This window comes from Lepisosteus oculatus, chromosome 21, assembly GCF_040954835.1.
Source record: "Lepisosteus oculatus isolate fLepOcu1 chromosome 21, fLepOcu1.hap2, whole genome shotgun sequence".
NCBI classification, from domain to species: Eukaryota; Metazoa; Chordata; class Actinopteri; order Semionotiformes; family Lepisosteidae; genus Lepisosteus; species Lepisosteus oculatus.
Genome location: NC_090716.1, coordinates 8,232,557 through 8,256,410, shown reverse-complemented (window position 1 = coordinate 8,256,410; position 23,854 = coordinate 8,232,557). Strand labels below are relative to the sequence as shown.

At 35.8% G+C, this 23,854-nt stretch overlaps 1 protein-coding gene across 1 annotated transcript in view; it reads right to left on the bottom strand.

Annotated features, from left to right (window-relative positions):
- spon1b (spondin 1b) overlaps positions 1–18,597 on the bottom strand; it is a 97,058-nt gene extending 78,461 nt beyond the window's left edge. The window contains exons 1-4 of the mRNA XM_015338335.2: positions 18,005–18,597; positions 15,598–15,704; positions 7,751–7,884; positions 260–333 (exon numbers count right to left, since the gene is read on the bottom strand). Coding sequence (XP_015193821.2) covers positions 260–333; positions 7,751–7,884; positions 15,598–15,704; positions 18,005–18,227 — 538 coding nt within the window. The 5' untranslated portion in view covers positions 18,228–18,597. The remainder of the gene's footprint in view (positions 1–259; positions 334–7,750; positions 7,885–15,597; positions 15,705–18,004) is intronic.
- Positions 18,598–23,854: the final 5,257 nt, after the last annotated feature.

The following is a 23,854-nucleotide window of genomic DNA, read 5'->3' as shown; positions in this document are numbered from 1 at the left end:
ATCTCGCTTAGCCATATGCCATCAAGTACAGTGCTTGTAAATTGTAGATGATGGGTGGGTTGAAGTACTGATCTAATCTGTCGATGCAAATGACTTGAAGCTGCACAGACATTAGTGTGTCATTCACAGTACATCTTGCTGACAAAACGTAAAGCTGTAATTGCAATTAAATCCTTAAAGCTTCACATTTTATATACAGTGGCTTTATACTACGCTACACTTTTCATTTTCTTTTCCTAGTAGATAGTAAAGAACATACCTTTCTCACACATTCTCTTTGTGAGAGAGCCTTCATCTTGGAAGTAGATAATCCTTTTTTGCACAATGCTTGCCCTGTGGAGGAGAATAGTTGCCATGAGAATTGCAATTATACCATATTTCATACTTTCAGTTAAACATAGTGCTGAATTTCATTAAGCTAGAACCTTCTAACACACAAAATGCTGGGATTCTCAAAAGCCATTTTTTTCTTACTGACTGCAATATACTACACAGCACAACAACCTTGTTCCCAAGCTGAGACTGCAAGCTAAAGAGATCAATTCAGTGACCTTTGGTGAAGAGCCACAGCTCTAGATTTTCTCTTAACGCCACCTGAGTGCCTGCCTACTTCATTCATTTCTAGACTGGAATGAAAGAAATGTAAGAAAAACACAAAAATAGGATGACACCACAGGACGGCTCAAAAAAAAAATCATCGATTGTGTTTGAATACAAAATTCTGAACCCTAGGGAAGATTCAAATGGATGGGAGGTCAGAATGCAGTCTAGCAGAAAAAAAAGATGTACAGACCACCTGTCTGTGTTAATCTTGAATGAAATTCAAATGAGTCAACTTTGAAATTTGTAAAGGGGCCTAAGGCAAAAGGAAGTACACAGCACATCCATCCTCCAGTCTGAGCCTGCAAAGGACCGCATGTACAGTATACTGTATATTGTCAGCTTGTGCTAGATTTTTTGTTTTTACATCAAATGCTCAGTACCTACGCCAAATTCCTTGTATTCATCACTACACTCTCTTCTGTTTTAATGCCACTAGACAGCCTGGTTTATATCGAGATTATTGGTTCCAATGAGAATATTTATGATCCTTTTGTTCTGGTCTAGGAGTCCATGGGCTTAGATGCTATTCCTCTACTGGCAGACAATACTGGTTCCCTAGGGAAAGGCCGCAAAGAAGCACATCTATTCAGAGCCTTCCACCTGACTAGAGAAAGCTATTATCTTCTTCTTGTTCTCAAATTGAAATTCAACACTTCTCATGCTCAAAATAGAAGTATTCTAATTTTAATGTCATTGGGAAAAACTACTATTCAAACTCTTAATTGTTTAAGCTACATGATGTTTCATTTTCATATTAAAATCCTTAGTCTTTGCTGTTGTGTGAGCTTTCTGTTGTTGCAAAAATTGTTAATTTTGCAGAGCTGACACCATGTCGCTTTTAGGTACCAAACTAGTCTAAGGTGAAAACAAGTGGATGCATATATTAGCATACTAACAGTGTGTGCTTATTTGCATTAAGTGGAAAGTTTTTTGTGTTTTCTTTTTTTCTGTAAAATTCTTACATAGAAGAAGGCTCTTATCTTGAAGGATATCGGCCTGAATTAAATTCACATTTAGTACAATGTACAATGTGATAAACAATGTAATTGTATTTGCCCAAAACAATATAACAGAAAAACAACAGATCTGATTTTTTTCCTATCTGCTTTGCTCAATGTTGGGATTGTTACTGGAATTCGACTAAAAAGAAATAAAAACCTGATTTTTAAAAAAAAAAAGATGCTGAAAAGGAAAATGCTCAAAAAGTTCAACTTGTTTCCATCTGTTTTAAGGTTTTTTTTCCCAGAAAGATTAACTTTCACACATTCCTAGCAGAAAAATTGAATTTAGGATTGATAATGTGCTTTCAGTAAAGTGAAGATGGAATTTTTACATAATTACTGTCACTGATTGTCTGGATTTGAGAAAAGCAGATGGAATCTTTGCAGTGTTCAGAAAAGTCACATTGAAATGAAATGAATGATACCTCAGACAATTAATCTGCTCGATAGGATTCATAAAAAAGCTTGCTTGCATTCTTTTTTAAAGTTTTCCAAGCCAGTGTTTTTCTTTCAACAACAACACTAATAATAATTTTGCATGACTAATAGTGGTCTGCAATAGTCACAGCTGCAGATTGCTGGAATGGATTTTGGCCTCGGTCCTCAGTCTTAGTGAAGTTTCTTCACCAAGTACTGTGATTTCTCTCCACCTTCTAAAAAAATGCAACCTGACTATGCTAAAATATTCTTCTAATATGTGTCCGGTTGGTTGAACCGTCAACCCAACCAATGAGAGAGCAGTTGTTTGCTCTTTGTTCCACCTGATACCCTGTGCTTCCATACAAGATAGGTTCCAACATCCTGTGACCCTCACCAGGGTAGGCAAATTACTGATAATGGATGGATTACAAATATTTACTGTAAGTTTAAATTTCTGTTTGTCACTGGACATAAATAAAAAAGAAATATTTTCTTTTTCTAGCTTAAACTCACATATATTTACAGCTTCAGTGTTAAGCTACCAGTAAACAGTGCTCTCTAATGTTCTCTAATGCTGAACCCTTTGTGGTAAGCTACTGTACCTAAAGAAACATAAGAACACTTACATGACAGCAGGCCATTAAAAACATCTAGCTTGGTTTGTAGTTAGCTGCTAATTGAGCCAATGATCTGATCCAGTTGTTTCTTGAAGGAAGACAGGCTATTGGTTTGTTCTAAACTCCCATACCCCTTTCAGTAAATACTATAACTACCTTCTGTTATCAGTTTTAAATGCATTTCCACATACAGTAAATTTAACTTGTGTCCTCTGGAATGTCCATCCATGAAGTCATCTACTACATTGAATTTGGCAATGCCTTTGAGGATTTTAAAACTCTGTCTCAAAGTGCCAAACAGTTTCTAAAAGAAACCAAAGGTTACTCATTTCGTTTATACTAGTTATCAGATCTGACACCACTGCATTAACTTCCTACTTGTAAATATGAAAAACACACTGGATGAAGCTGCCTGTGCCTACAGACATACTGTACACACTTGACGCAAACATATGGAAACCATTAAATGACTGTAAATGACACACGGTTTTCCACCTGCTTTATTCTGTTATACTTTTTAGTCTGTTCTGGTCGATTCACGCACAGGGAAAAACTGTTAAGCAAAGTTGGATTTGTAGACATACTGTAACAAGTACCCTGGTGTCCAAGAGGGAACTTTAATACATTTTGTTAAATTCTCTAGCGCTGAATCTTATATTTGAAGTTACCACAGACGAATTGTCTTTTTATATTAGTAACAAGAAAAACACATTAATGGAACTTAATGAAACCAAGAATTGTCTTGCATATAATTAAAATAATTAGATGTTGGGTTAACACAATTGGAAGACCAACAAAAGAAATAAGGGTAAAGAAAGAAGGCAGTAGAACTGGACTGCTGAGTACTCAATAGACAAAATATCTTACTTCACAGCATGTAATGTGGAGGGGATGACTGTCTAAACCTTTTTCCTATGGAGAACCGTATTTTTTGCTGGCAAGATGTGCAGATGTAAGCCATAGCTTTCAGATATAATTTCTGGCACATAATATGGATACAGAGTTACCAGTATTAACTGGATATACGTTTACAAAAACAGTCAGTTTAAGTATATTGTATAGTTAAAAGTATATTGCATATACTTTTACTCACAGGAAACCTTAATATCTACACAACGAAACTGAAAAGATAATGGCTGAAATGGGAAACATCCAAAAGTAAAATACAAATGTTTATCTTGACATGACAGTGACAGAACTATTGTGCTTATAAAGAAAGGTTTTTGTTTCAAAATCAGAAATTAGCACAAAATTAGTAAATATGGTGTGTTAAATAATGAATAATTTGTTTACTTTGATTTTTTTTCTGGAGGACAGGCAGTTCATAACGATGTTAGGCTTTTCATAATACAACAGGCCCAGACTCTCAGTTTAACATACCTGAACCCCTCTCCCTTCTCTCCCATTTTTTTTAAATGTTGTTCTCCAAGAGGCTTTCATAATTTGTAATTTGTTCAAAATATCTGTTCATTGATGTGTACTAATGAAGCAGATGCGAAAGATCAAACAAATTCAACAAAGGATTCAGTTAACCCTGTGATTGTTTTATTTAAAAATATTTTTTTTTATGTATTTAAAAAGAACACAATCACTTTAAGTCACCCTTATGAATATTTTGTGAGTAACATTTTTTTTCTTCCCCCAGCAACGAGCATAAACTAGTACTGATCTGTAAATTCAGAAGCCTGATACTGGTAGGATTCCAAGAGTACTCCATTATGATTTTAATGATAAAAGTGCTAGATGATGAATCCTTAAGGAGATCCATACTTCAAAAATGCAAACATGGAACTCCAATCTGCATCCGTATTTCTCATAACTTAATGCACTTAAATTAATCTGCATTCAGTTTATTTTCATACATCTTGCTCTTCTGTACAGTAAATGAGCACCTTTGCTGTATAAATTATAAGTTATATTAATCTCTCTAATTTAGTGTTCCTCAGGCACTGAGTATGTTTGGATTGAAAAACATACACACACCCCTACACACCCACGCATATACTGTACACAGTCTTGCTATGAACAGTCTTATGAGGAAATGACTCCAACACCAACAGTTTTTCATAAAATGGATAAAATCTGAATATATGGTCCATAAGGGAATATATATACTGTACAAATCAAAAGTATTTTTTTTCTTTAACTAGCACACATACAGTAATTCATACAGCACCTCCCCCGTAGTTAATCCAGGCTTTGAAAAATCCCATATACTAATTTTAATACATTGGTTAAAAACACTTGAGGAAGAGAATATCCCTGTGATTTTATTTTTGCCCTTACATTTCTTCTTTAATGTTTTCTGGCTTGTCAAGTTGATTAAATGTTTGTCTGATTTGAACAGTTTCCATTCTGAGGGTTTACGTATGTCCTATTTATCCACATTTAACCTAAAAAAAACTAGCAGAATTGGCTCCGCACACTCTTGCTAATTATGCCTGATCTTTTAGCAAGAGTTTATTGTTGGGTGGCTCTTAACCATAGTAGATTACAGATGTGTGGTAAAGACTGCTTTATACAAAGGGCCGTGGGAGTCAAGAATAAGATACCCAGCCAGTGTTGAATGGTGATAACTTGACTATCTTCAAGAAACAACTCAATGAGATAATTTGCCAGCTCTTAAAATATAGTAATAATGCCCTTCCCATCCATTGGAACAATATGAATATACACCCAAATTCAAGGATGTTTTTTTCTAGCTCCTTTTTGTCTTTACTCTGCTATTTTCCATCTTATTGTAAAACAATTGCATGCTAGTTCTAAGACACACCTGTGCCAGACCACTGGAAGTCCTTTAATAAGAATTTGATTGTATTTCTTTCCAGCTTTTCAGTGTTCACACAGCTAAAGGAAACGTATAGAGGCTAAGTATGCCTGCTGCCCTGTAATTAAACTTCCCATGTTTAGACACTCCTTTTTTCCACTTTGGAGGCAGAAAATATGTTTCCCACTCTGTCTCTCTGCAGTCTGAGTATGCAGTTTACCATTGTAGTAGAACAAAGAAAAACGAAAGCTGAGTTATACATGAACTAAATTACAGGAAATTATTTCATACTTGCTGCATGAGAACAAGAACTAAACAGCAGAATTATACATATGTCATTCTTTTAATACAATAACAGTTTCAATGTTTTTTTTTCACAGTTAACATTATCTCAAACTATTCAAATGTTTGATGGTAATAGTAGTAGTTAAAATATTTTCAAAAATTTCCTTTAACATTTGATTGGAAAAATATAAATTAAAAGTTTAACCTTAGAAAATCACTGTTAATGCAGCAAGTGGGACAGGTTACTGCTAAAAGTCTCACAATGAGTGCCATTGAAAATATTTGTTATCCAATAGAAATAGGTACAACAGATCAATACATACATAAGTTAAAACCAACAACTTACAAATGACTTTATCATTTAGCTGACTTAAATACTGCAGTCTTGCTTTCAAAGACTGAGGGGTCCAGCTGAATAGAAATTCTTTGTAGAACTGCTGAATTGGAGACAGCAAACTTGAGTTCAAACACAGCCAGATGGAGAGAAAGGAAGTTTGTCATTTGTCAGGACTCCCATCACTCATCTTGACAACCACATAATAATGTACATTAATAAAAATTCAAACCCTTTTCAAGCTGAAACCCACAATCTTTCACATATCATGACACCACAGGAAAGGTCTAAAATAACTAAAGGGAGAAAAGTGACAGCTGTATTGAGTGCTTTAATAATGCCAGGATTAAAATGCAGTATAGGTCACAACCTCTTTGTGTATCTGAGCATTATATAGACAATGCTCGGTTCACTAACTGTTTTAAATATTTACAACTTTTAACACGAGATTTTAATATTCTTGCAAAAAATCGTTTAGATATTGAACAACGGTGGAATTTCACATTTCAGGTCTTTGTATTTAATTCATTATTTTCTATATCCTGCTACTTGTTTTCTTAAGGTATGAGGCAGTGTAAAACCCTATTAAGATATCAGAATGTTCAGATTAGCATTTAAACAGATTGACATCTGTACTCTTCACTGCAAAATCCTGTTGAATCTGCTCAGACTAGTAACTGTTGTTCAGCCCAGCTCCTGATAGTATATAAGATGACTGGAGAGTTACCTCCAGTACATTTTTCCACAGCAGACATTTACTTCTAGAGGGCTCCAGGATTATTGCACATTATAAAAGTGAGAAAACCAATACTGACGGATGGTTTTTCAACCCAATTGAATGCACGCAACATGTCAATCTCATATACATATATTATTTCTATCTCAACAAATAATAATGCAGATACTGTAGCAACCTCACTACAGTTATTTAAGAGCACCAAAGGAAGCATAAAAGTAAACTGCACATACAGTACTAAGACAATGAAGAGACCTCCTACAATATGTATGACAAAATATGATAAACCCTTTCTATAAAAATGAAAAAAATGGGGAATTTGAGAAAAAGTGAGAAAAGAAAATTAAAACTCTGTCTGCTGGACCTGCCACAATGATGGTTGACAATTAATTACATGGCTAGAATTGCAAGGACATCTTGAGAACAGAACTTAACTGCTGGCCTCAAGAGTAAAGAAACCAAAACGTGTACTGTATGTAGTTTAGTAAAATCCTAATCGGACAAACTCCTAGGACATATTTGTCTTTTAACAAAATATTGGGAGATACACATGACTAACAAGCTGCTGTACTCTAGAACGTCAGTGCACAATATACAGTAATTTATCCTCTGCTAACATCAGGTAAACCAACACACTTTTTGAAACTCACAGAAAGACACACAAAAGCAACCAACGCACATGCTGAAACACACCCACAGACAAATGTTATGCAAAGATACACAAAAGCAACGTGCACACACACATAAGTGATATGCAAAGACATACAGTACAAAAGAAGCATTTTCCCTCTACTCCCTTGTGCACTTTACTCTAGACCACTGTCATCACTGTCAATTCTGCCTTACTGTAGAGTGTTATTTCTTGCACTTCTTAAAAGGCACACTAATATCTGCCAGTTTCCAGGAATTGACAGAAAGACAATTCGACAGCTCTGCAATCAGAATAAAAAATAAAAAAATGAAATGGTCCCAACTATGATTGCCTACTTCAGAATGACACAGCCACTGCCAGCAGGGGGTGCTGTCCAGAAAACCTGTATCCTTGTCCTTCTCCTTGGAGTGCTTTCAGTAACTGCAGGGGGGCAGTTCGTCATAAATTGTGTGTCTTCCTCATCTATGATCTGCAAAATATAAAGACCCATAGAAATTAAAAAAAAAACTTTTACATGGCATGTGAATATAAAATGCATTGTTTATGTTCAAACGTCCTGGTGCATTTATTTTTTCTATTTTGTTTAAGCACTGTGGCTGAACTTAAAATACACAAAAATACTGGGGAAAATATAGCGCGTTTCATTTCACAATAATCCACTTCTTTTATGAAAAATATGATTCAATGAACTGAAAGTGAGTACATTCGTCTTCTCAAATGTTTATTGTTTTACATTTACACCAAAAATCTATATGTACTATAAGGTATATTTATGCATGTGTTCCTTGGTTCAACAATTGTAATAATTCATGGATATTAAGGAAGCAAATTGACAAGTTTCTATCTGAACCATAAACCTCCTGCAATCATTACCACCTTTGACATGGGCCAACAGTTTACTGTGATAGAATCAATATCATGTTTTACAGCCATACACTGGAAGATATATTTAAATTAAAACTTTATTAGAGCTGTGAATCTCACACATTAGTGCAGAGCAGAGAACGCCAATAGCAATTTATCAGCAAGACCTGTATTGGACCAAATCACTTTTTGCTACTCAAGATTTTTGTATCAGGTTGTACAAAGTGGAAGACTACAAATGGTACAAATGGGAATTAAAAAAACGAGGAAGCAATAAAAGAAAACAATAATGTTCATCCTATTTTTGATATGTCTTGTGAGCTTATTATCTTCCAATGACACAACAATAGGTTACAACTACAGTAATTATCTGAGGAAGGAAATAGACCTCTGAGGAAAACACTGGGGAAGAAATTGCAATGAAACCAGATTTCATTTTCCTTGTGCTCGGTTTTCAAAATATTGTTCAAAGACTTTTAGAGTTCCTGTTACATCATTTGTTTTTTCTTATTTTTGGAAAAGAAAAAGGTTTATTTCACATGACACAATCAGTCATTTGAATTTCCTTTTTTAGTACAGAGCCAAAGATTATTCACAAAGATTGTGTCTCGCAGCTATTTAAAAACAATTCTGTATTTAAACTTAATAAGTTCGCAATTACAAATGTTAAAACATTCCACCTGTGTGTTTTAGTTTTTTTAACATTATTTCTGTCATGTCAAAGGACACAGATTTGTTGTTGTTTTTTTGTGTGGTTTTTCAATTAAATAATCACAGTTTCCTGCTGTAATTGAAGTAGGGCCTTACCGAGAGAAAGCTTTTAGACTGAAGAAGGAAGAACAAATGATGAGACAGCCCACTAATTGTTTGGGTTCCTTTTATTTTTTGTGGATTTCAGAACTCAGAAGAGCATTAAGGAAATGTAAATTCTATAAAGTTGTTAAATGTTGCTTTTTGATTGGCAAGCTGAATACAGTATGCCAGTACAGTCAATAATTTATCTAATCCAGGAAAATAAGTCAATAGAATTTGTCATTTCTTAAGCAAATGAATACATCTAGCACAGAAATTCTCTTAACAAATATTGCAAAGTAGATATCCAGTAAATGCTATCTAAGAAAATACTGTAAATTTAAATGAATTGCCTAAATTCTTTAGTTCGGGGAATAAAATAATTTAGCCCCTTTTATTGTATATTTACTGTTAATTTAAATTAAACGACATGGATGTGACCCGGTTCTGAACTAGAGTGCTGTTTCCCAAAACACAAATAAACTTTAGCTTAAAATGAGGAGATTTTTAAAAATATCTTGGCCTCTTTCTCTATTCTAAATGCTCAAGGGATCATAGTAAAATACAGCTGTGATGAACACCAGTAATTCTTCCCCAGTAATCTCTGGCATTATCGAGCAAATGCCAGCTGCATCTACTCAACATTAAGATTCCATTTTAACCATCTTCAAGACTGTAAAAACAAAAATGTAAATCTGCACATTACTTGCATAAATGTTCTTTCTTCTGATTATTGCAAAAGAAAAAAAATCTCAATTAAGATCAGGATTCTTACAGGGCTTTTAACTATTCCCTTTACTCATGTCTTTTCTCACATCTCTCACAACCATAGCATTTCTTTTAACATTCATATTCACTTTCTATTCAATGAATGTAGTATTCTGCTATTTTCCCATTCATACAATTTATCAAACATAGTTATTTCCTGCATCTCTTTGTTGTCATAACAATATTTAATATTCATAAAAAAAGTTCAATATATGGTCTGTAAATAGGTCTGTAAATATGGTCTATATGGTCTCTAAATAGATACACATTGAGGGCAGAGCGGTGGCTCTGTGGCTCAGGATCGGCGCCTGTGACTGGAAGGTTGCCGGTTCAAATCCCACAGCTGGCAGAGGAATCCTACTCCATTGGGCCCCTGAGCAAGGCCCTTAACCCCAACTGCTCCAGGGGCGCCGTACAATGGCTGACCCTGCGCTCTGACCCCAAGCTTCTCTCCCTGTCTGTGTGTCTGTGTCTCCATGGAGAAAAGCTGGGGTATGCGAAAAGACAAATTCCTAATGCAAGAAATTGTATAGGGCTAATAAAGAAACATTATTATTATAATAGATAGCATTTATCCAAATACACAGTGCAAAGAGTGAAGTGATACTACTGTATATTCGCAATGCAAAAGTGCTAACATTTAAATTAATTTAAGTATGTTAATATTCTACACTGAATGTGGATCCAAGAATTCAGTCTTCTTGTCATTAAACATATTCCAGCTGTGGTTCCCCAGTGGCACAGTCAGTGAAGATGTTCATTTGTAAAGCAGGATGGGTTTTCTGTTCCACATACTGCATGTTTGAAGCTGGGCTGAGCCATTAGCCATCTGTGGATGGGATGTTTTTGGTAGCAGTACACAGTGCCGCCAGGACTGGGTGAGGCTGTGAGCTCGCCAGAGTATGTCTGGTTTGTCAGAATAGAATGGCAGCCATTCATGTGGTTTTCCAAGCACCTGCAAGTGTGAAGCATTATGGGTGAGAGCACCATCTATCCTCGAGCCAATGTCTCAGCTCAGCCAATGGTGCTTCAACTCTCCTTGTGGGCACAAGACGTGCCTGCTGTCTTCATCTTTGCAGGTACAAAGGTTGTAACAGTGAGCCAAGTTAAAAAAAGAATTGACAAATACCAAGAAAAAAGGAGCAGTTAAAAACAAAAAAACTATTGCCAAGTCTGTTTTTTAATTATTTTTTTAAAGATTTCCAATCGAGACCAGGACCTCAGGACATCAGGACATATGAAAGGTTACAAATGAGAGGAGGGCACTCCTCTTCAATTACTGAGCATAAGGTAGGGCTACATTTACTCTTTTTCAAAACAGCTCTTGCAAAACTACTATCATATCAGCACTGAACGGCAGCCAAAACCAACAGAGAAAGGACAATAAATTTGGAGCATTTTTTCTTCCTTCTGGCATGCAAACATGACTAAAAAACATCACAAACAGCTCACAAGAAGCCCGAGTGGAGCAAGAAAAAACAGGAGGTCTCGATCAAGCGAGTGTTTATGTTCTAATAGCAGTTCTCTCCCAGGTGACACAGAAACACAGATGCTACAGCTCAGCTGCAAAAGGTTGTGGTGCTTTTTTTAAAACACTAAATTATTCAGTCGTAACTGAGAGGGATTTCTAATCCCTGGCAGCTGAAGGAATTTTGTTTCTCTTCAGTGATACCATCTGAATGCATGCTATCTGGATGCACAATAATCAGCACTGGATAGCATGATTAGAGAAGGAAATCACACCATTAGGGTGCTTAGAATGTGTTGAGGTCTGCTGCACTTTCAGCAAGATGTCTCCTACACAAAATTGCTTAGGCGCTAACAGCTTAAAATATTCAAGCCCACAGATAACATGTCAGAGTTTTAAACACAAACGTTAGAATTGAAAGTACAAGTCATTCTAAAATATTGTATTAAACACGGTCACCTAAGCCTGGTAAAAAGTATTACATTAACCAATAAGGCAATTAATGAGGTAGTTGATGGCAAAGTCATTACATTTGTATATGTTCCATAAGACAGAAATTGTTATTTTTGGATGTATTGACCTCTTAGGTCTAGCAGTCAATTCCTGTGGTTATTTATTTTTTCTTTTTTTCACCACTGACATTTAATTTAGACACAGACATGCCAGAATGAAATTAATTTTTCAAAGAAAACTCCAGAATGGTACTAAATATCAACAATGCAAAATTACAAAAAAGGACTGATGTGCACTTCAGACACCATCATGATACTATAGAGAAAATGAAAATACATGGTTTTTCATGCTGAGTTTCTGTTTCAATGAGAAAACCAAGGAAAGTTATGCAAAAAGCAGTTCAACCTAGATGAAGGTCATACTTTAACCCTTAGGGCTCAAGCCCAAACTAGTAGAAATGGAATGAACACTGCAATGTCTAGTAGAAAAAGAAAAAAGTGAAAGAAATCCCTTGTTCTGAAAGATATAGCTCAGAATGAACAAAGCAACACACTGGTCTTGGCAGTCTATCGTGACATTAAAAGGAAATGACATTATTTCACAATACAGTACATAGAGCTGGAAGCATCATTCTGCCAATTTTCTCACAAGGTTTCTGTTGCCTTAATCCTTTATTTAAAAAAGATGTCAATTGAGGACAGATTTTAATTAACAACGTTAATCTGAAGAGCACCCACTTATACAGCAGGGAATATAGTGTACTGGAGCCTTATGCTCCAATTTAGTGGTATTTTATCACAGAGCTCAACCTGTGCTCTGGGCAAGCTGCTCTGATGGTGTACCTACTCAGACTCAGTTACTCGTAATCAGCTTTGCCCACTGCTACAACTTATGTATCAGCATTGCAGAAAAAAAGAAAATACATTCAAGATCCAAACTCTGCGCTGATGACACACCAGCCTGAAAGCACCAAGACAGGACATTGAATGGAGGACAGATGCATTTAAGCATCCCACTAGGAATCACTCTTGTGTGTCAAGCTGGGGATGTTTGGCATGTTCAAATCCAGTCACCCCTGGTGTTCCCTGGCTGTTAGTGCTATTTCTTGAGAAATTGAGGCCAGAGACAATTGACAGCTCCTTTCAAACTAACTTTTATAGATTACAGGACTTTAGCTGCCCTCCATACTACTGTCTTAGCTGGATCAACCACTTGAAAGTCATATGGTAAGTGTTTAACTGTGAAGTTCTGAATACTGCTCACAAATATATTAAATAATTGAAGGCAAACCACAAAAAATCTGCCAAACTATTTCACAAATGGTGCTTTTTACATAACCTTTTTGGAGCATTACAAACTATTTCAATGTCAAAACATTTCAGCCATCACTTTTTGCTGTGAAGCAAAAATAAAGCTTTACAGGTGATAGCTGAAGTCTTAACAAATCACTTACCATTAGTACTGAAGATGGCTTAAGGAGCTACACACAGGTTAATAGTTGAAGAGCACGCTTGACAGAATTGCTGACAGTTTTTTTGCTAAAGTGACATCAAGCACACATTACTATGCTCTAGGAACTTGACCTTTATTCTCTGTTACCTTGTCAGATTTCAAGTCATGTCTACCACGGAATGAAAATCATTACTCAAAGTAATTGCAGAAAATGGCAATCCAGAAAGGTATAGTCATGAATTGTGTAATTGTAATGTGTTATAATGACTCTTTAAGTACTATAGCCTCCCAATAAATTATAATACGGATCCTGCTTTGCCATATATTATGCTAACACAACCTGTGACCCTGAAGGAATCAACTGGATGTTTACCCACGACTCCACTTGAACTAGTATTGCAAAAGCATTTTGAATGCAAGAAGTTGATTGCTTTCCTTGGTTGATAGTAAAGGTTGTATTCTCCTACTGTAAATGGTGCATAGATTAAGACAAAGAAAGACAAGAGGGTAGTGGGTAAAATAAAACATGCTGATCGTAAGATAGAAAGCATTTTTGCCCAACTTAACATCAGCAGAGTATTTTAGTGGTATGTTGCAATCAAAAACTCAGAATTCTTTCAAGAAACAATTACAGTACATACAGTATATTGTATCTTCTGTGCAGGCAGCTTGCAAATGGTATATTTCAAGGGACTAAACACCCTCTCTTGACTACCAAACATTGTTTTGACAGAGGGAGATTTTTGTCTAAATCCAATCAAAATAATTGTGTGGTGACCATGACGTTTGCTTATTTATTCTTAATTTTATCTTCCAAAAGTTTTGATTCACAACAAAAGTGCCAGACAGAATTCATAAGAGATACTACAGGATGTGGAGGTATTTTCCCACTGCAGCTAGCACATATCTTCGGAGGTACTGTAAGGGTCGTTCAGCTAGGACTGAGCTCAGCCAAGCTTGTATTTTGAAATGCAAGATTTAGAGAAAAAATGGGCAAATTCACTCTTGTGCTACTTGATGTCTGTCACTGTGTTCAGAAGAGTTTGAAATGTAACAAGTAAGAACGTATTGGGAGATAATAGATATAAGAATTAAGGGAATGGTACTGAAAGAAATCATACTCCCTTAAATCCCACATGAAAGAACGGAAAATATAGTTTGACAAAAGAGAAGCAGAGAAGCATTACTGTTGAAACCAAAACACAGTTTATGGAAATTATTTTTTTGTTCTTTCTTCTAAACTGAACAAATTCAATGCTGAAGCCTTCTCCTGCACAGCAGCAGATGGTGCAGACGCCCGCACAGCCAGGTGTGGCTGACGGCTTGCAGGCTGCTTTAGATATAAACAGTATGCACCTGGACGCAATGAAGTCAGCATTAACTGCAGCAAGATTTTTCTTGAAACCACATTGCACCCAGGTCTGTATAAAAATGCTAATTCCCAGCATGGACAAATAAGAAACACTGGAAAAAGAACCAAAGATCTGCAGTTTTATAAAATGCAAGTTTAAGGTTTTCATTTAAATATAATAATGAAGATCCTCTTATAGCTTAACTTTACTGTAGTTTCCTTTCACACAATGCACTACCAGGCCCACTGCAGGAGTGCTATAGGAAATTGGAAAAATAGGGCATTTTTTATGCCAGTCATTGCCTTATAAAATACAGAAACACACATATCGTGTGGACAAGGTCAGCATCCCTGTCTGCCAGATTGCAGCTGAGAATCTTTATGAAGGAGAACCAGATTTTTTACTAGGTAACAGAGACATTTTCTACTAATTTCATAGAGATGGATTGAGAATAGCACGTGTTCAATGATGTTCATACCTAATGATAAGGCTGTGCCAAGGCCTCTTTTCATTGCATAGGCGAAATGAACTGGAGTTCCCGTCTCCATAATTTTAATAAGAAAGGCTCACTAATAAGACCACTCACACTGAGAGGCAAAAGTTCCATTTGGAAAGTCTAGTATTATGAAGTAGAAATTACAGTTCTCAGGCAGAGCAACAGTTGTGACTGTCAAATCACACCCCTGATTCCAAGAAGTCGTGGGATCACAACCTCACGGCTTGACCAGTCAGTGGATATAAACCTATTAAGCTTCAACAGGCTTTCCTAGGATGAACAGTGAAAAAACTGGAATCTTCAACACAAAGTACAGTATTACTACTGAACACTCATATTTTGCTATTGCTACAGATATTCCCAGAATAAACGCATGTATTGCCAGACATGGATATAAACAAAAAATATTTTCAACCTATATTTATATATATATAAATATTACTGTATTTATAAAAAATAATACACTGTTATTTTACATTAATCCATTTTCTTTTACAGCCAATTTTAGTAAATATTGAACAAGCCAACCTATCTTACCTGAAAATTTCCAGCATAATCCTCGTCTTTGTCACCATCTTTTCCCTCTTTCAAAGCAATGAGAGTAAAGCCTCTGAAGTAAGAAGGGCTGGATGCGTACAAAGTCACTAGAAATAGCAATTGAAGAAAGTCAGTGGAATATGGGTCATAGAGGGGAGCTCAACAAGCAAAAAACTGCAAGCAAAGCAAGTGAACTTGTTACTGTAGGTGCATTTCAAAAAAATAAAGGGGTGCTAAATATAGACAGCAGCATGGCTCCTTTAAAAGCTAATCTGTTAGAGGTTACTCATACAGTACTTCTCAATATTGAAAATGACATTTTACAATACTGACACAATGTAATTTGGTCATCAGTGTGGCGCTACAAACTGTGTTCTAATATCCAATTACAGTACTATGAATGAGCTCTATATGAAATACCATAATTAGAAATAGGATACATAAATAGAATCTCTTTTAGTCTGTTTTACACCATCATTCTTTTATTTATTTAGAACACCGGGCATGATTATATTTGATAAAATAGTTTTTTTTTCTGCAATACATCTGCTCAACTCTACTGTACTTGGGATAATTTCGTACACTTTGGTGCCCAGTTAGAGCTAACAGTTTGAGACATGTTTCTGAACATTGACAGACATGTACTGTATGTGCAGTGAAAATTAAAACAATTTGGTAGTTCATTGATCAAAATCATTGAAATAATAAAATAAATGGACATGTTTGTGTTTAGAAATAAGTTTAGTTTAGAAATAAGACAAACATTTTCTGTGGAAATACTGTATTCATATGCACATTCTTCTTTCTCTACTAAATCAACAGACGATTAAGCAAAGTTTTTTTCAGAATTCATCTATCAAACAATGTAGCCGTTTTCCCACATGATTTGTCCATTCGGTGCTGTTATAAACCAGGCAAATCACTTTACCTACAGTAGCAATGCAGTATTGCAATACTCTATTTTTTCTTCATTTGACTATGAAAAATAATTTGATGACAAGTACTAGGAACAGCAGTAGGAGCACATTCTAAAGTAAAACAGAACATATTCCAATATCCACCTTGTTGTCACTTCAATAAAATGATCAATTTTAAGATATGGCTGAAACCTGTACGACCTTTTTCGCAAAGTTTAACATTTTCACAATGGAAAGTCGCATCTGACAGGAGAAAACATTTAAGAAACATGAAAACATGCTCATTCTCCATGTCCGTAAAACATTTTCGAGGAGCATGAAAGGCTTCTCTAATACTTCAGAGACGGTTTGGTCATCGATTCTTGCGGGAAATACATAGAAGAATCCTTACAAGATTTACAGTACCTTTGTTAAACCACATTTTTAGATTAAACTGTTGTCAGATTCCTACTTTTAGGATTGATGTGTATGAATGATGACTCAACAGTCTTGTGATTTGTACTCTGAACTTAATTCAAGTAATTAATTGTGTGTAGAACTTTAAATACATTTGCACAGTATATTCTTTTTTATCAGCTTTACTGTAGATAAAATAATCGGCACTTATTTAACCCATTACTCCCCCAAAGCTGAAAAAAAGTGTTAACGTTCTTCTATTACACCTGCACAAATCGGTTAGTTACTGTTCCCTCTGTTACTTTCACTATTTAACTCTGAGTACGAATAACAATAAAATGATTGTTTCATCACATTTCAGGATTAAACTTTTATACGCGAACACTTTTTAAGCAAGGTCAGGTCGTCTGAGTTCGCGGAATCTGTAAACGATACTCTGGAAATGAGTATTTTGCAATTTGATATGTTTTGGAGGGGTTTGTCTTGTGGTTAAACATGTTTTAAAAATAAATAATGTACAGTTTTAATATAATACCGTATCTTTCACAGAGACACTGTGTTACCATAAAGTAAAGGCTGAAAATGGCACTTTCCGAAACTGTCCTCCTCTGCTCTAAATGTAAGGTTTATACTTCTGATATCGACGCATCAATACAGTTTAACTTTTAGATCTAGATTACGCAATTAGGGAAAGACGCGCTTATTCCTCGCTTACATTATTTCGGACGGACGGACTTCATAGCCCACTAACAAAGTTTCTCTGGTTAATCAAAATTGTGTTTGCTTATAGAAGAAAGGTTAAATGTCCTGCTGCAACAGATTTCTTAAACTGTAATAGCCCATCACCCAGGTCTGAGATGTCGCCGAATGCAGTGGAAAAGGAAACTTGCAAAAACTTGGCCAACTTCAAATTATATACACCTAATAACAAGTAGCTATTTGTCAAATCACCATGGAACGACATACTTAACGTTGTGCTCCAGACCTCTTTTCTTTTGTATGTCTTTTGTAACACTAGGCATCTCAGTAAAGACAGTAAATGGCTAAGCATCCGAGTAACGGATTCAGAATAACACTTAGAAATGATTACATACCTCTATAGGTGCTTCCAGGTTGGTATAATTCAGGATCTCCTTCTACTCTCAGACGAAATTCGTTATAGCCTTCTCTTCTTGTACCCTGAGCCCTTAAAATCCTACTGCAATATCCGTCCGATTTCACTGTTTTATCTGCGGTTTCCTCGGAAAAAGCAAAAGCGTGTATCACAAAAGTCGAGATAAGACACTGCAAAAGCAGTATGTGCCGATGTATTCCCATCCTTGGTATTTTGTAGCAGCAATCTTTTCATGCAGTCAAGGGAAAAAAGCTTTAAAAAGACCTCCTCCCAACTCCCGAAATTGACAAAACTTGTCAATTTCACAGACCAGATTCACTTTGCATAAGAAAAGGCTGTATTCGCTGCTGATGGTAAACCCATCCTGGAATGAACGGACACAAAATCCGACCCCCCCCACCCGGCCCCCCCATTCCAGGAGAATTGTACTGATATGTTGGTGGAGAGCGTGTGATGATCAGCGACTCAGCAGTGTTTACTTAACAGAGTGCAATTCACAGGGTTCAGGGAAATAGCAAAGCGCAGGGTAACGCCGCTGTCTCCAAGACATCGAGTGAAGAACTGGACTGTACGTACTGAGCCAACAGACTTTAAACAAAACCCAGACATTCCTACCATTGGCTGCTGTGATTGAGAAGAACGTTTGACATTCTTGATTTGGGCTCTCAGCAAAAACCTGCTCGCGAATGTTTGCACAGCCGTGATTCACTACATCACCAGAGAAACAGATGTTTATCCTGTTTAATAATGCATATACTGTATAGTCTTCTTTTACATTTACATAAAGGTGCAATTCACCGTGCAATTCACGTTTGAAGTCGTCTAATGATTCTGAAGCGCTCTACAATACAGAGGCTTGAAATAATTACAAATGTAACATAAGTGAATAAGGAAAATTCTGCTAGATGTCTCCCCTTCTATTATTTTCTATGTGGAAGGTGGACAGAGTGATTTATGTTCCCACGCTTAAACATTTTGTAACTGTCCAAGTTTGCCTCTTTGTTTACCATTTTTAATTATTTACTTGACATAATGGGTGGTTTGAAACGTTTTTTTTTTAGTATACTGCACTGTATGTAAAAATCGAGAAATTTCTGTTAGACGAGTTCAAATAATTTTAGCAAACATTACTACTGTATGTACGTTGTAGCGCGCTGCTACGTGGCAATCTTTACATTATAAGAAAGAGAAAACCTTTAAGTTACTTATTGAATTGTTTTATTATAACTACCAGAGAACTTAGTGTTGCTTTAAAGGAAACTAGAAGTAATTTACTTCAATCATGGATCATTTTCTCGGTTCTTATATTTGGTCCCTAGCTTCGGTAGAGGTTAATAACCATGGTGGTGGCATGAGGTGTAATCTCAGAAGAGGTTTATGAGTTACAGATACAAAATTAGGTTTCAGGAGGTCACTGCAGGGGCTCTCTGTAAATTATAATACAAGCCTCTAAGAATTTTGAACAACTCAGAAGTGTTTCTTGCATTGAAGTTCTGGGAATGGAATAGAAAGAAAGCACTTTCTTGAAAACTTTGAAGATCAAAATTGTGAGGAGCAAAGTAAAAGATAAAACTGAAGCTACTGTACAGTATGTAATTGTATCTTTGTGACTGGCATTTTCTTATTTTACAATTAAGCTGTATCTTTCGGTTTATCCCTCTATCTGTTTATAAAAAAGAATATCCTGTATGTCCAGTCTACAATTTGTTCCTTCATCATGCTTTTATCCACAGCTAGCAATATTAAAGCATGCAGTCTTTCTAATTTGCCTTACTACTGCAAATGTTCATGTAGACTAGACAGTACAGAGGCTGCACAAGTTGTAGCTCAGCCCTGAAAGTGTTATTTTTTATCATTTCCCCTCCATTTACTGTATTTCTGTTAATGGATAATGCAAATAGTACTTTCCAAACCTGAAGAAGGCTCCACTGCCAAAACATTGTGTTTTCTTTCCTATTTTTTCAGCATGGAATAAACCTATTACTTGTTCCTTTCCAAATATTTGATTTGTTTCAAAGAAGACATTTAATCACCAGAAAAAAAATAGGACTGTAAACTGCTCCATATGTTGTATCTCTGACTTATTCAACAAAACTACAGTAAATTTATTCATCCAAGGTTCCACCAATTTTACACTGTTTAGCAGGGATATCAAATTTTGATCTTGGAGGGCTAGTTTGTCTGCAAGTTATCTAGGCTTCTTTAAAGCACCAGCACTTGAGAGGTTGTTAAAATGGTCCAGCTAAAGTAATAAGGAGCAGATGTACCTGTAGGTTGTTAAAAGCTGAGCTAGAATGGAAAAAGACTCACCAGCCCTCCAGGACCAGGACCAGACAATCACCGCAGTGAGGTTTACAGGTAATCTGCAGAGCATAAGGAATTGACAGTTTGCTTTCTCTCAAAACAAATTCAACAAGGGCCTTGTTCATATCAGTCACATAAACCACAAATTGTTAAGGCAGTTTCAAACTATGCAAAATCGGCTAAATAATCTTAGTGTCCATGTTATAGAGCGTTTCATACCATATATCTGTCCACTTCCAGCACAGTGTGGAACCAGATTAATCTGAATTTAGTCCAGTGTAGCCATGGCTGGGAATCTTATTGGTGGTACTCAGTAACTGAAAGTTTTACTGGTTTTGAATTTGGGTGGAGCTGACAGGGTGGGATACTTTTCTGGCCTCCCTGCATCAATTGCGAGTGACTAGAGGCCCTTAAGTCCAGGTGGAGATTCTTGTGGCTGACACTCGAGCTCTGCCTCTATGCAGTCCACACTGCTGTATAAAAAAGAAAGGAGAAGAGTCGATTGCCTTGATGAGTCGGCCTCAGAGGACACTGTGCTGTGTTTGTTTCAAGCTTCCCGAGGTCAGAAAGTGAGCGCAGTAGTAAGACAGATTGAATAACAATTGGATGGTAGAGAACTGGTATGAAACTTGTGAGGAAGAAAGTTAAAATGCTGAATTAAAATAAATATAAGAATGAAAACGCGGACTAGGTGAAACCGTTGTTTTCATCCCTCCGTTTCTTGCCAGTTTAAAATCAAATTAAACCAAATTGACATAATAAATATGCCTAGTAGCAATGTTGTTTGTTTAACCTTGTCCTTTTTCTGAATGGGTTTAATGCCGAGCATATGATTAAAGACCCCTGTGAAGTGAACCGATTCCCACCATTTTCTGTGGTAGATAGAGACAGAATCTAAATAAATATTTACAAAGGTCACTGGCTGAAAGAAAAACCCGGCTTGTATAAGGTCTCAGAAGACTAGGTTCAAGAAGCGATTCTGTAAAAGTGAACATATCTCCGCAAGAAAAAAATTACATTATCATAAAGACGTTTGATAAAATCAGTCATAGCTGGGGAATGTAAAGTCTAATATATTCTCTTATATATGCTCTTGGGAGTTGTACAAAGAGTATTTCCTGTTCTGACAACAGTTCAGGCATCTTCATTATCTCACCATCATTTCTAGAAAAACAGAGGAGTGAAAAGAACTGATTTTTGTTATTGTGACTCTCAAGATCTTATCATACTGAGAGCTCTGCTGCCAGTAATGTCAGTCATATTCATCAATGAACAGTCAAAATAATTTACCTCACCTTCTACTTTTATACAAATTGAATGCATAGATTTTAATTGATATTGTAAGTGACTACAAACAGACAAAACTTCAGGAAAATAGTGAATAAATACAATTGTAACCACACAGAATGTGTTCAACATAGGAAACGCATTTCTAAAGTAATTGAATTAAATTAGCATAAGTGCATTTAAACTGTCCAAAATAAAATGTTTATTGCCATAATACCTTCCTGCATATTGCATAGAGTTAGTCTTCTGTAACAGTGACCATTGGATGTGTTGACGCTAATGTTTTTTAACTTATTAAAATTAGCAGTTAGTGTAGGTTAGCTTTGGGGCATATTGTAATAATATACTCTTGAATTATAGAATTAATTTTAGTGCAAAATATATAATCTCCTGAGGTTTCATTAGACTTCAAGGTTACTAGCATTTATTTCTCCCTTAGGACTATTTTGTCTTCAGAAGAAACGCGAAGGTATGAATCTATTATAACATACTGTACTGTAGTTTCCAAGAGTGCTTTTCAAAAGACTGCAACCAAAAGGTAGATGTTTTTAATATATGACTAAAGGCAATATGATAATTATTTTTAACAATAAGAAGACAGAAACAAGAGTAAGAACTTATGTTTTTTTTTAATAAAATAACATTATTTTCAATTTTTGATTATCTTTCATAAACTTACATTCATAATAAGATAACTCATCCTCATAAACATTTTAATGGTCAGTTTTGATGGACAAAAATATTTTTGACATTTGGTACCTTCATGACTTTTACTGTAGATTGAATATTTCTTTTGGTTCAGAGAGAAACGTTTCTAAGCATGTACACGTTCTTATTTATAATCAAATACCAGACTGTAACAAAAATGTTAGCATTTTTCTAGCAAGTAAAATATGTAGTGTGTGCATTATTAAAGATGAACAAATGTGTTTTGCTTTTTAATACTCTTTAAGATGAAATAGTATAATTTTCATTTATCTTTTTAGAATTCTGAGAGAACAGTGGTTTTGTGTATTTGCTAAGAAATAACATAGGGTGGTGGCAGTAATGATTACTATAATGATATTGCCAAGAATTCAGTCTGCAAGCAACCCAAGAGCAGAGAAATTTCAAATCAGGAATGAATCGGTAAATACTGAAAATTTAAAATAAATAAATTGTTGAACTTACTTATTAGTCTTTGTCTGAGCAATCACATAGTTCTCTTCATTTCTCTTCAGTTCTCTTCTCTTCCAAACCTTCAAATTAATTGCATAAAAAGGACAGCAAAAGAGGTCTGCTGACATGATAAAACCCTTGCTAATGAGGGCAAACTGAAATGGAATTGTTAAAAAGTTTGAGAAGGATGACAACTGCCAAGTTCAACCTCAGCTGTCAGTAATTCGTAATCAACCCTGACATCATTTCTTCACCTAAAACATTAGTGTACTATACATAATGCGCTTTTGTCCTTTGCATAGGTCTTTTGCACCCCTCATCCACCACTAGTCCACCTTTGCAGCTGCCCCATGGTCACTCCTCACTCTGCATGAGGGGTCCCGTCTCCTTGTCCTATGGCCTGGAGGCCAGCCCTTGGCTGAGCAAGTAAAACCAGATTTACTGTGACTAAACCACTCAATAAATCTTTCAATTTGCTTATTTCTTGGGTGTTGTATTCCCTAGAAATTAGGTGTAATTGTTGTAGAGGCACAAATGTACAAATTAGAACAGAAGTCTGCTAATACTAGTCCCAGTAAAACTATTAACACTGAGCATTACACAGAATTCTAATATACTGTACTTTACGTATATTTTTAAGAACGGAGCACAACGTTCTGATGATAAGTGAGTGGCAATGTTGCTATAAATACTGAGGTACAGCACACCAGCAGGTGTCATGAGAGCTTTCCCTCACAGCTCTGCTACAGCACCTCAATACTCATTCTGTTGCTAATCTCTCATCCCCCCGTAGTGTAAGTGTGCTAAGCTGCATAATGAGGAACATGTGCATTTGAATTTACTGGGTTTGGGAAGGCTATGAATCCATTTCAATGGGTCTATCAGAAATGTTCAAAATGTAAATAGAGAATTAATGTCCAGAAAAATCTTGTTACACTGAAACCAAAAATCTGTACTTTGGAGGACAAAAGTCCTTTTATTAAAATGAACATCAGCAAATGCGGTTTTTTAAAAGACAATGGAAAACTATCTCTGACAAAAGTACTATTGTTCATTAACAGAGAACATTTTGGCAGTGGAC